Source organism: Hyperoodon ampullatus (genome assembly GCF_949752795.1).
Source record: "Hyperoodon ampullatus genome assembly, chromosome: 19".
NCBI classification, from domain to species: Eukaryota; Metazoa; Chordata; class Mammalia; order Artiodactyla; family Ziphiidae; genus Hyperoodon; species Hyperoodon ampullatus.
This window is the reverse complement of record NC_136932.1, coordinates 24,311,446-24,324,991: the sequence shown is the minus strand read 5'-3', so window position 1 is coordinate 24,324,991 and position 13,546 is coordinate 24,311,446. Positions and strand designations below refer to the sequence as shown.

Sequence of the window (13,546 nt, the reverse complement as noted above, 5' to 3'; positions counted from 1 at the left end):
AGACACAGCAATCTCTGCCTTTTGGGAGCTTACAGTCTATTCTAGAAGTCAGACTGGAAAGCAAGTAATTATGATGTGATGATGGGTGAAAGGAGAAATAGATGAACTGTTTCAAAGCAAACACAGGGGACTTCCCTGGTGGCGCAGTGGTTAACAATCCGCCTGCCAATGCAGGGGACACGGGTTTGAGCCCTGGTCCCGGAAGATCCCACATGCCGCGGAGCAACTAAGCCTGTGCGCCACAACTACTGAGCCTGCGCTCTAGAGCCCGCGAGCCACAACTACTGAGCCCGTGTGCTACAACTACTGAAGCCTGCGCACCTAGAGACTGTGCTCTGCAACAAGAGAAGCCACCACAATGAGAAGCCCGCGCACCGCAACCAAGAGTAGCCCCCGCTCGCCGCAACTAGAGAAAGCCCGTGCAACAAAGACCCAACACAGCCAAATATAAGTAAATAAATTTATAAAAGAAAAGAATATACGTATATATATACATTTATATGTGAATCACTTTGCTGTACAGCAGAAATTAATACAACATTGTAAATCAACTGTACTTCAATAAAATAAATTTTTTAAAAAAGTAACACAAGAAAATCTCTCAGAATGTAAGGATAAGTATCTCAAGATTGAAGGGCCTGGGACTTCCCTGGTGGTCCAGTGGTTAAGACTCCCATGCTTCCAATGGGGGCAGGGGTTCAATCCCTGGTTGGGGAAGTTCTGCATGCCGTCGACTGTGGCCAAAAAAAAAAAAAAAAATTGAAGGGCCTAATGAGTGAGCAACAAAATGAATGGGGGAAAATGTCTCAGGCCAGGACACATCTTAAAAAACTTTACAAACTAAGAGTTCTTCAGCACTCTTAAGGATAAAGAGAAAATCGTAAGATCTCCCTTAAAAAAAGCAGGTAACATACCAAGGATTAGGAATCAAAGTGGCATTACTGGAAGTGAGAAGAAAATGGAACAGAGTTTTCACAATTCTGAGAGAGAATGATTTTCAACCTAAAATTCCACACCAATCCAGGGAAACTCTCAGTCAAGGATGAGGGTAGAATAAAAACACTTTCAGATATGCAAGATTTCCAAATCTTTACCTCTATGCACCTTTATTCCCAAAGGTTCTGGGGGATGTGCTACAGCAATCAAAGGAGTGAGCCAAGAAAGAGGAGGACAGAGAGTTTAAGAATTTAAGAAACAGGGGATCCAACAGAGCAGAGTGTAGTTCCAGGGTGGTACCTATGTAGCAGTCCTAAAGGGGACCAGTTCAGACTGAAACGGGGATAGAGTGCTCCAGAATAAAGATTCCCAGAAAAAAAAAAAGCAACTAATGTGCTATGTAGAAAATATTATTGGCAAATGTATAACAGAGATGATGACGTATTTAAAAAAAAAAGAATTAGATCATATGAAACTAGACAAATTAATCTTTTATAATTTAAAAAAGAAAGTAAACCAAATAATAGAAATGAAATGATTATGAACTCCAGGCAAAAATAGAGTTCTACAGGAAACAAAGCACGGTCATAGTACATACTTGACTTTGTAGTGAACAGCGTTTGCATAATCATCATAACGTAAGCACTGACTATAGATTAAATCAAAAGTTGTGATGTGCCCACATCAAGAGGAATGGGAGGTGGGGAGTGTGAGGATGAACAAAGAAGTTAAGTCCCCATCTATCATGGCAATAAGTCAGTAGATGCTACCTTACATCAACAGATCAAGAAATCTCATTACACACACCCCGTTTACACATATGGAGATAAATACCAGGGAAAACAGCTGAGGAGCTGAGATCAGGAGCCTCTTGGAAGCTGGTCAACGGGGTGGGGGGTACTACTTCTCATTACAATCCTTTTAGTACTATTTGGCTTTTAAAGACATGTACTTGAAATATTTTCATAGGTTTAGTGATTTTTAGATAAAATCAAAGAAGTAGGAAAAAGAACTATAGTTGATTGTTAATGCACATGGATCTCTAGTGGAATGTCAGGGTGAGTAAAATTCAGAGATGGTAAGGAAGATGCACTGGGGAGAGGGTGAAGGGGTACAATTAAAATATGAGTCCATACTGGTATGTTTTAATTGTCCTGTGGTTATTTATGAGAATTTACTTGGTTCTAGAAAATATATACTGAAGTATTTAGGAGTAAATGGACATCATGTCTGCAACTTACTCTCAAATGGTTCAGGGGGAAATATATTATATTATATTATATTATATATAATAGAGAGACAGAGAGACACAGAGGGAGAGAGAGAGAGTGAAAGTAAATGAAGTAAAATGTTAATTGCAGAAACTGGCTTAAGATTCCATAGGGATTCTTTATACTATTCTTGACACTTTTCTGTAAGCTTGCAATTCTTTTTTTTTTTTTTTGCGGTACGCGGGCCTCTCACTGTTGTGGCCTCTCCCGTTGCGGAGCACAGGCTCCGGACGCGCAGGCTCTCTGCAGTTCAAACCCCTGTTGTTCAAGGGTCAACTGTAAACAGTTTTGTCACTTGATCGATAAGAAAAAAGTATTGGAATGGTTTTCATTTTATTTTGAGTAAAGTTGAACCCTTTTATGTTAATGCATCATTCAAAGTACCTGTTCTTTGCTCGTTTTCATGTCATGATGTCCATCTCCTTAAAGTCATTTAAAAATCCTTCATCTGCCATATACTTCGCATTTCTTTACCCTTTTCGTTCTGCAATCTTCTAAGCTTGTTACAAAATTTTTAAAAACTTGTTTTTATTATTTATTTATTTTATTATTATTATATTTATTTATTTATGGCTGTGTTGGGTCTTCGTGTCTGTGCGAGGGCTTTCTCTAGTTGCAGCAAGTGGGGGCCACTCTTCATCACGGTGCGCGGGCCTCTCACTATCGCGGCCTCTCTTGTTGCGGAGCACAGGCTCCAGATGCGCAGGCTCAGTAGTTGTGACTCACGGGCCTAGTTGCTCCGCGGCATGTGGGATCTTCCCAGACCAGGGCTTGAACCCGTGTCCCCTGCACTGGCAGGCAGATTCTCAACCACCGCGCCACCAGGGAAGCCCACAAATTTTCTTTTTGGACAACTTGGATGATTCTAAACATGAGAACCTCTTCCAGAGGTTGCTTTGCAGCAGTAGGACAGGGGCTTAGAATGAAAAACAGGACTTAGGAGTATCTTTGAGTTAAGACTGGAAGGGCAGGAGTCATGTCTGGGGCTGGCTCTGGGACAGCTGGGCATCCCTTTAGGTGAGGTCGTGAATAAGGGTTTGAGGAAACAGGATTACAAAGGGCCAGGTGTTCCCCAGGTTCCTTCCTAGGAAGCCTTCAGGACAGAGGGGCTGGTGAGCGCGGTGAGAACCTGGGGAAGAATGACGGGAGCTGGACAGAAAGGAGCAAGTCGGAGGCGGGGGCTTGTTCGGAGGCCGCTGCCTCGAAGGGAGGGGGATGCTGATGGCGCGGCGCTGTCTCCTTGGCAGCACTCCGTGGCCTCGGCCAGCCAGACCATCCATGCGTCCCGACGTTGAGATGAGCGCTGGCCGCATGAAAGGGTAGCACACGGATGAGATGAGGGATCCTCCGCTTCGATCCCGCAACCTCCCAGGGCTGAAGGGGGCCTTCGGGATCGGAGCTGTCCCCTTCCGTCCCGCACACAGAGGCCGCAGAGCTGCTTCAGTCCTACCGCCCGCGGGCGCCTCTCCTACTTCCCAGCCCGTCTCCAGCGCCGGGAGACACCAACGGGCGCATCCCGGGAGAAGAGAAGCCCCGCCGAGCCGCGTGTCCCGGACGCCCCCTCCGCGCCGCCCGCCAGTGGGCGCATCTCCGCGCCGGGCTGTGAGTCCACCTGCGGCCGCCGCGGACTCGCTTCCGCGCCGGTGGACTCTGTCACGCCGAGAGCTTTGCTCACACCCAGGGCCAGCCGAGCACGTGCACGAGCAGCTGACCCCGGAGCGGCGCCCCGGAGAGTGGCGCCCCGGGAGGTCAGGGCAGAAAGGCCGAGCGCGGGGCTGATCTCAGCGCCTCGTGGCCCCCTCGTGACCGCGCTTCGCCCAAGAACCTGGGGCCACGACGTCCACTAGGACTCGGGTCCCGAGCCCTCGAGACTGGCTTGCGCGGCCGGGCGGGGCGTGGAGCGCGGAGAGCAATGTGGGGCGCGTGGGCGGGGCGTGGAGCGCGTGGGCGGGGCGTGGAGCGCGTGGGCGGGGCGGGGCCGTGACACAGCATCAAGGGGCGTGGGCGGGGCGCGTGGGCGGGGCGTTGGGCGGGACGGCCAGACGTGGAGCGCGACAGCGGGGCGTGGAGCGCGGCGGGGGCAGGGCATGGTGCGCGGGGCCGTGGCAGGGCGTCAAGGGGCGGGGCACAACGGAGCGTGCGTGCTACGGTGGGGCGTGGCGTGCTCGAAGGGGCGGGGCACGGCGTCGGGCGCAGGGCACGGCGTCGGGCGCAGGGCACCCGGCGGGCGGCGTCAACGCCCGGTGGGATGACGGTGACGGGTTGAGGGTGATGGGGTGAGGGTGGCGGCGCCGGGCTGGAGCCTCCGGGCTGGGGCCTCCTGGCCGGGCGGCCGGCTGGTAGAGGATGGGGACGGTCGCGGTCGGTGGGCAGGGAGGAAGATGTGGGAGGAGCAGTCGTGGCGGAAGCGGGGAGGACGGCGGGGGCGGGAGTGTCTCGGGAGAGCCAGGCCAGGCTTCCTCGGGTGGAAAAGACAGTCCCCGGGGATCCCCCAGGCCGCCCCCTACCGGGCCGGGTCGCGCTGGCGCGGGGCCGAGCCCAAGCAGCGAGTTGCTATGGACACCCGGCCAGGGTGGCCGTCCGCTTCCGGTCCCGGCGCGCTGGCAGCTTTCGGGCCCCCATCCCCGGAAGTGACCCCCACCTGAAGGCCTCCTGACTTTTGACACCGCCTTTTTACTGTTAGGGTGAAGGCACCACGCGCTTCCGCCCAGGCCCAGACATGCCGGTCCTTGTGAGGCAGAAACTTGAGAGGGAGCCGTCTTCTCCCTGAAGGTGGGTAGAACGACAGGACGTTGTCCTGGAGGAGAAGTCGCATTTCCGCCCATTGTGGAGCAGTGAGGACGAGCCTCTGCTCACAGGAGAGCTTTGACAAGAGACAGCTTCGTTTTGGGGATTTCTTCCACACTCTGGAACGCCAGAGTTCAGATGTCCATCCGGGACAGCCATTCGCTTAAAGTTTCCCGTCAATTGCCTGTCGTTAAACTGGAGGAAATGTAGATAATTAGAAAATATGATAGTTCCAGACAGTGACGTCCAGTTTTTTCCTTTCCTCACTCACAAAGCCTCGCGGTGGAACAGCTGTCTGACCCGTTCAAAGGGAAGGATGAAATCTCTGCGCAGGCACGCGATGTGAATGGAAGAGGCCTGTCACTGTGAGTCTGGCTTTTAGTTACCTGGCGTCTTCCTCAGGGTGACACGACCCGGAGACAATGAACTTCAGTGGCTGAGATATATTATCAGCCTGCAGTTAAGTCACAGAAACGGCAAGATTTACATTAGTTCTCGTTCCATTTGGTCGTGAACATCTTTGAGTCACACTGGAAAGGATGAGTATTTTTCATGTGGCCCTAATGAGTCAGTTCATAATATTATTACCCCAATGGCAGAAGGAAATGGGAAATCAGGTCATGTCTTATGGTTACCACTAGTTTTTCTAATAGGAGCAGGTTCCCTAAGAGATGGAGGAATGAATTTCATGGTTGTCTTTTCACTCTTTCAGAGACCCTCCCCAAGAAATTGATTAGAAATGGGCAAAGCAAACAGTAATTTGGAGTGATCACTCCAGGGCATTAGCAATCAATCAGTCATTCCATGCTAGGGAGAAATAAAAGATGTCTGTGGAGGCTGTACATAGATTAAAGTCACCAGTATGGATATGCATTTTATATTTGACTACTTGTGTCTTTCTGGTAGATGCAAGCAGTACGGCACTCTGAACACACACTAAAGACAGCTCTCATCTCAAAGAACCCAGCGCTTGTGTCACAGTATGAGAAGTTAGATGCTGGGGAAAAGCGTCTGATGGACGAAGCCTTCCGGCCAGACAGTGATCTCTTTGGACCCATTACTTTGCATTCGCAGTCAGACTGGATAACCTCCCATCCTGAGGCTCCCCAAGACTTTGAAGAGTTTTTCAATGATCCTTACAGAAAGATACCTTCTCCACAGAAGCACAGTATTTATATACAGTGCATTGGTATATATTGAATTTGGTTTGGTCTTGCAATGGTGCTGTTGCCAGGGATAGTTTGGCTTGTCAATCTCATTCAGGCGGGCAGTTTTTATAATCATTTTTGACATTCCCAAGGTGGAAGTTTTGTAGCCAAACTGCCTTAAAAGAGGATGTTTTGTTTCTTTCTAATTCATATTCACCTCAGTGAACGATAAAGGTGTATTGAAAATTTACAGTTGGTTTGTGTCTAATTCCAAATTTCTAATTGTAGACTGAGGTAAAGGCTATTTTAATCATCTTATAGTCTGTCTTTAAATTTTCTTCCATGTTATAGGATTGCTAGGAAACACCAGAAGTATCAGTGAAGAATATGTGAAATGGCTCAAGGGCTACTGTGAAGCATTTTTCTATGGCTTGACGGTAAAACTCTTAGAACCAGTTCCTGTCTCTTCAACGAGGTGCTCCTTTAGAATCAATGATAACACGCAGAACCTACAGATTCATGCAGGTGACTTAAGCAGCTTTACACTTTGAATTGAGTTATATATATATATATATATATATATATATGTGTGTGTGTACACACATATATATATATACACACACGTATACATGTGTGTGTATATATATACATATATCACATGTGTGTTTCTTTTTAAATAGGGCAGATCCTGAAGTTCTTAAAAAAGAAGAAACCTGAAGATGCTTTTTGTGTTGTGGGAATAACAATGATCGATCTTTACCCAAGAGACTCCTGGAATTTTGTCTTTGGACAGGCCTCTTTGACAGATGGTATTCCTTTTTGACATTGTTGGTAGACACTTCCTCAACTTGAGACTATTTGAAGATTTTGAAAGAGGGAAAAATTCCAACCAATTACAATTTTGATACTTAAGACTGTATAGTACTTCTGCTGCGGCATCCTGCCATAAAGGGAAGGATGCTGTTGATAGACCCCTTTGATCTGGGTTTCTCCACAGGTTGGCCGTTCACTGCCTGTGTGACCTTGAAGCTAATAATACCTATTTCACAGTGTCATTTTGAGATAATTTACATAAGAGTGCTGATCCGTAAAAAGTGTGTACATATGCCTGGCACATATATAGGCATTCAGCACAACAGGTGGTAAATGTAGATAATTCAGTGGCAAGGTGAATTAAATAAGGATATTTGAATTGTCATTAATGTAAGCGAAAATCTTGCTAATTGTTTTTCAGCTCTTTTAGTAGTCTTGCACAGATGAGGGAGCTGTAGACTGATGTACAAGTGTGCTTCATATCCAGTGTCTCAGGACACTTTGTTATCTTCTTTATGGTCAGTTTCAGTCTTTGACTTGAAGTAAAATAAACTGACTCATTGCAAACCCTGCTTGATAACACTGGGGGTGGGACAGGATACAGAAGCAAATCATATTTTTGCCTATTTTGTTTTTCTTTTTGCCTTCTCCCCACCCCTCCATTTTGGCTCTTATTTTTCTACCCTTTCCCCCCAGGATCTAAAACAGGTTTCAAGGGGAAAAGTCCAGTAAACTGAGGGGCATGATTGTCCATTAGTGTTCTAGGGATGGGGAGCAAGTAGCAGGGCCTGTATGAGTACAGAGGTTATAGACTGGCTGTTACATCAGCTCCAGGGTTTGTTGGGGTGGGAGCTCTCGCTAACAAATGTTTCTTTCTATTAGAGACACACCTCTCCTCCCCGTTCATCAGAGGTGGGGGCCTAGGGTGCTTTGGAGCCTCTTCATCCTCTCCCACTGCTTCATCCTCTCTCACCCCTTCATCCTCTCCCACCCCTTCATCCTCTCCCACCGCTTCATCCTCTCCCACCCCTTCATCCTCTCCCACCCCTTCATCCTCTCCCACCCCTTCATCCTCTCCCACCCCTTCATCCTCTCCCACCCCTTCATCCTCTCCCACTGCTTCATCCTCTCACACCCCTTCATCCTCTCCCACCCCTTCATCCTCTCCCACCCCTTCATCCTCTCCCACCCCTTCATCCTCTCACACCCCTTCATCCTCTCCCACCCCTTCATCCTCTCCCACCGCTTCATCCTCTCCCACCCCTTCATCCTCTCCCACCCCTTCATCCTCTCCCACCCCTTCATCCTCTCCCACCCCTTCATCCTCACTCTCCATTTACATTCTTACAGCGCCAGCCCCCCCTGCCCCCATGACCTTACTAACACACTCTCTCGGAGACCTGGGTCACTGCTGTCCCCCTGAGTTTTTGTACGAGCTTTCTATCAGGAATAAATTTGTATGAGCTAAATCTTTATTTCCCCTTTTATTATTAACCTGATAGAGATAGAACCATTAAAAAAATTTTAAACAATGTATTTATCTAGATATCGTTAACCAGTCTATCTTATGCATTTGAGGAGGTCAGGAAGCACTCCCCCCAAATGTTTCTATTTCTTTTTTTTTCTCAGTAAGTTTCCTAAATACTGTGTGATGCAAGAGAAGATGTAGTAGGAGAGCAGGGCTGATTGCTGTGCAGTGAGACAGTATTGAGACAGGTTGAGACAGCAGTGAGACAGTATCCTACTCCAAGTGACTTCATTCTCTCCAAGTTTATAAAGATTGGTATTTTAAAATTGAGAAATATTTAATTACAAAAGGAAATACTCTCTTGGTAGGATTATTAGAAGAAAAAAATGTTCTTGCTGAAGGTATTACAGTGAAATACACCCACACTTGTTTGGTCAGAGGAGGTCACTTGTGATGAGAGTAGGTTTAGTTTTTTCTTAACTTACAGAATGCTCTCTTCCCCTAAATCTCAAATACCAAGGTGGGGTGAGGTGCATTCTTTTTGAATCAAATTAGGTTGGACAAACTTACTATGAATTCACTGCCTTAACACAAATATTCCTTACTATCGAAGAGCAACTGAAAGAGGCATACATGAAAGCGACAGTGTAAACAAGTGGAATCATAAAGCAGTCAGTCCCCTTTAGAACGAGTGGTGCGTCAGTCTGTTCTCTGTGCAGAGATGGTTGAAGCTACCCTAGGTGTCACAGGAAGTCAGTTACAGGGGTGTTTGTTCTGGTCACGGGCACAGCTGCAGAGAGAGTTGTGCTGAGTTTACAGGGGGGAGGACAGGAGAGGTTCTTCTCTCTGAAGGCAGGGTCCAGGCATGGTCACCAAGGCAGTGGGGCAGTGGCCGGATGTCTTCCTGTATAGCAGGGCACGAGGGAAGGACGGGACCCTCAGTGACATGCACGGCACCGAGATCTGTTTACCGTGATCTTCCAGAGTGAGGTCATGAGCCTGCGGTTCAGTCACTCTGTTGCTTCTTTTGGAGTACTTTATTTGGGCTATTTAAGAAAATGACTTCTTTTTTTTTTTTCTTTTTTTGCCACTTGGCTTGTGGGATCTTAGTTCCCCAACTAGGAATTGAACCCGGGCCCACAGCAGTGAAAGCGCAGAGTCCTAACCACTGGACCGCCGGGGAATTCCCCCCAAAATGACTTCTTTTGTGGGGAAAAAAACCCTCTGGAACTTAAAATTTCTCAAGAATTTGACGTCAAGATCATTGAGTTTTACAGAGCAGAGCAGGTTGGTTAGCAGAAGATTCTGATCGGGAAATCTGGGGCAGAAGTCTCCTTTGTCTGGGCGAACCTTAGCCAAGCTTAGTGGGGCTGCAGACACTCACTAGGACAGACGGGCACTCCCCAGCCAGATGCCCAAGCGGGCTCTTTTTTAGTCTTTTCTTCAGGGATCTTCCTCTTATTCCGTCATTGCTTGTCTTCTTTTCCTAGGTGTGGGGATATTCAGCTTTGCCAGGTACGGCAGTGATTTTTACAGCTCACACTACGAAGGCAAACTGAAGAAGCTGCAGAAGAAATCTTCAAGTGACTACTCAGTTTTTGATAATTATTACGTTCCTGAAGTGACTAGTGTTTTGCTGCTTCGGTCCTGTAAGGTGAGCTGTTCAAACAATCCACCAGGAGTGTTTTTTCAAGAGATCTTGATCCCCTGAATTTATATATCCACAGTCCTTAAGGTAGTTTTATAAATGACTTTGTGTCATTTGTATACTTTTGGTGGATACTGCTTGACTGAAATTATCAGTAAAACCAGAATGTAAATGGTACCTTCATACTGAAATGTACAGTATCTGTGACAGTTTTTTGTCCTGTTAGTTACATGCGGCCTTGGCTGTACCCATCTCCTGACCATTAGCTTAATTCCAGAATTCTGGGCGGATAGGGACTCTGTGCTTGTCAAGTCAGGCTAACTCCCGGGGGCCTGCGGGACCCCTGTGCTCCGGCTCCTGGCGGGGAATGGGCCTTTCCCTTAGGCTCCGGGCTGCCTACTGCAGCTGCTGGTTCTGCTGCTGGTTCCTCGTGTCTCCCCCTGCCCTGCTCTGTGGAAAGCCTGTCTCCTCGTTTCCCCCTTTCTTCGTAGCCAGACGGGCTTTTCTGCTTTCACCACTGCTGCGTGTCGGGGGTAGAGAATGACACCTGGTGGAATGACGGTTTCAGAGTACAGCTGACCCTTAAGCGACATGGCTTTGAACTGCATGGGTCCACTTACGTGTGGTGTTTCTCACTGGCACCACAGGGCCAGTGAGAAAGGCAAGGGCCTGCGGAACTGCGGATGCAGAGGGCTGACTGTGAAGCCAGAGCAGGTTCTTGACTGCAGGGGGGCCGGTGCCCCACCCGCCCCTCGTTCAGGGGTCAGCTGTACCTTCCCTGCATTAATGTGCTTGTTAACATGCAGTTCAAGCTGCTCCCCTCTTACCAGCTCGGCGTCTCTGGGGGAAGGGCCTCAGAATCTAAATGTTAGCAAGCATCCCACTGGTCCAGAGCAGTGGTCTCAACCAGGGGTGATTTTGCCACCCAGGGAATATTTGGCCGTGCCTGGAGACATTTCTGGTTGTCACAGCAGGGGAGGGGATGCTACTGGCATCTAGTGGGTAGAGGCCAGGGCTGCTGCTCAACACCCTAGAGTGCACAAGACACCCCTCCCCGACCCCGTCAAGGAATGATCCTGTCCAACATGTGAGTGGTGTCGAGGTGGAGAAACCCTGGGGGGGGGGAAGTACTGAAGCCCAGAGAGGAAGGCAGTAAGACATTCAGGGAAATGAGGGACTAAGTCTTTGGGCAGATTGAGGTTTTGGTGGTGATGGTAAGGGAGCTCATTCCTGTGAACTGGTTTCTTGCAAGAGCATGCAGAAGAAGGGGGTGTACCTTGTTGCTGATGGCCATGGCACTGTAAGCCTCCACATGAATGTCTTGCAGACTTTAACCCATGAGATTGGACATATCTTTGGACTTCGGCACTGCCAGTGGCTTGCATGCCTGATGCAAGGCTCCAACCACTTGGAAGAAGCTGACCAGCGTCCCCTCGACCTTTGCCCCATCTGTTTACGCAAGTTGCAGAGTGCTATCGGCTTCCACCTTAAAGACAGATACAAAGTAAGTGGGGGAAGCCATAAAGGGGGAAGTGGTTATTTAAGTAGCAAACTACCATTTTCTATTAGGCCCTTCTCTGGAGGTGATTTATCAGAGGAAATTAGTGCAAAGGTAAGCAGGAAGCTGTGGTTTTAAAAAAAATGCAAAGAAATATCTTTCTTAAAAACTTTGACTTGCCTTACACTTAGAATTAAATGAGAAATGGTGGAAGAGGTTTCTGTGTCTCCCGTTCATTTAGGGCCAGAGAGCTGGACTTTGCAGAGCAGGATAAATATTGATAAGCAAGGCAAAGTTCATGTTTAAAAACTCTATGAAGGGACTTCCCTGGTAGTGCAGTGGTTAAGAATCCGCCTGCCAGTCAGGCGACACGGGTTCCAGCCCTGGCCCGGGAAGATCCCACATGCCGCGGAGCAACTAAGCCCATGCGCCACAACTCCTGAGCCTGCGCTCTAGAGCCCACGAGCCACAACTACTGAGCCCACGAGCCACAACTACTGAAGCCCATGCGCCTAGAGCCCGTGCTCTGCAACAAGGGAAGCCACCGCAGTGAGAAGCCCATGCACCACAATGAAGAGTAGCCCCCGCTCGCAGCAACTAGACAAAGCCTGCGCAGCAACAAAGACCCAACACAGCCAAAAAAAATAAATAAATAATAAATTTACATTTAAAAAACCCCAAAACTATGAATATGTGGAAGTGATTTATCTTTCCACATATGGGACAAGGGTATGATATTCATTAGGAGGAAGGCATGATTTTAAGAAGGAGGGAAAGTATTTAATCTCGATGTGCAAGTGAATGTCTGTGTGTCCACAAACGTAGCGACTGCAGTCCATGCCTACATGTGTGTCTTCACATATCTATATCTGCCATGCCTATGTGTACACTTAACAGGTGTATACATATCCCCGTCAAATTACAACCACGGTATAATGCCTTGTGGAACACTTAGCAAGTGGAGAAAAGAAAATAATTATCCTCCCACCTTCAAAAAACTGTGAGGACTAAGTGTAATTCTTTCTAATCTTCTCTCCTGTGCATCCTCATGACTGTCCTGTGTGCTCACAGCTGGCGTGTTTCTGATGCATGCCCTTTGACAAGCGTGGTCTCACCCTTGTGACCTTCTTTATCAAATGGAACATCTCCGTGGGGTAGCATAAGTCACCGATGTAGATAACCTGATTTGGAAGCTATTGTTTTTCTCTTGCCTAAGTCTATTTTGCTGGGATTTGTTAAAAGATGAATCTGTTTTTCAAGGCGCTGGTGAGGTGGGTTGATGCTGAGTCCACTGACACACCTACAGTCACTCCAAAACGTAGCCGTGAGGAGCCTCTGAGTTTGCCGAAACCTGTGGAAGCCTTTAAAGAATGGAAAGAGTGGACAACAAAATGCCTTGCTTTTCTCCAGAAATAAGAGCCTTCGAATAGGAGTAATTAAAATAAACACTTGCACGTTGTGCTTTCGTTTGGGTGGAGTGCTGTACTGCATTGGAATAAACTGTTACACTGATTCTGCGCTGTGTCAAAGTAACAGTGGAATTTTTTTTTAAAGCACTGGAACTTGGAACTTGGAACTGAGGCTCATTTACAATGATAAAAACTCGGGGGCTTCCCTGGTGGCGCAGTGGTTGAGAGTCCGCCTGCCGATGCAGGGGACGCGGGTTCGTGCCCCGGTCCGGGAAGATCCCACATGTGGCGGGGCGGCTGGGCCCGTGAGCCATGGCCGCTGAGCCTGCGCGTCCGGAGCCTATGCTCCGCAACGGGAGAGGCCACAACAGTGAGAGGCCCGCGTACTGCAAAAAATACAAAACAAACAAAAATTCACAACTCCTTCTCTTCTGTCTTAGTAGCCTGGTCTGTGGCAGCAAGCACAACATTTCCAATCTTCAGATACGTTTATGTCTCCTGAGAGAGCTAGGGCCAGCAGTAACTAGTAAGTAACAAATCCTGTAAAGATAGCTCTCCCCAGTCCTGA

At 48.0% G+C, this 13,546-nt stretch overlaps 1 protein-coding gene across 2 annotated transcripts; it reads left to right on the top strand.

Annotated features, from left to right (window-relative positions):
- Window positions 1-4,890: 4,890 nt before the first annotated feature.
- On the top strand, window positions 4,891-13,081 carry AMZ2 (archaelysin family metallopeptidase 2). Of its 2 annotated transcripts, XM_079725241.1 has the most exons (8): window positions 4,891-4,979; window positions 5,270-5,359; window positions 5,901-6,183; window positions 6,494-6,667; window positions 6,823-6,951; window positions 9,914-10,077; window positions 11,399-11,575; window positions 12,830-13,081. In XM_079725241.1, the coding sequence occupies exons 3-8, from the start codon at window positions 5,901-5,903 to the stop codon at window positions 12,983-12,985; spliced, it is 1,083 nt and encodes a 360-aa protein (XP_079581367.1). In that variant the 5' UTR covers window positions 4,891-4,979; window positions 5,270-5,359; the 3' UTR covers window positions 12,986-13,081. The 2 variants fall into 2 exon arrangements, with proteins under 2 accessions (XP_079581367.1, XP_079581368.1); XM_079725242.1 differs by lacking the exon at window positions 4,891-4,979 and having other exon boundaries at window positions 5,187-5,359.
- The last annotated feature ends 465 nt before the right edge of the window (window positions 13,082-13,546 follow it).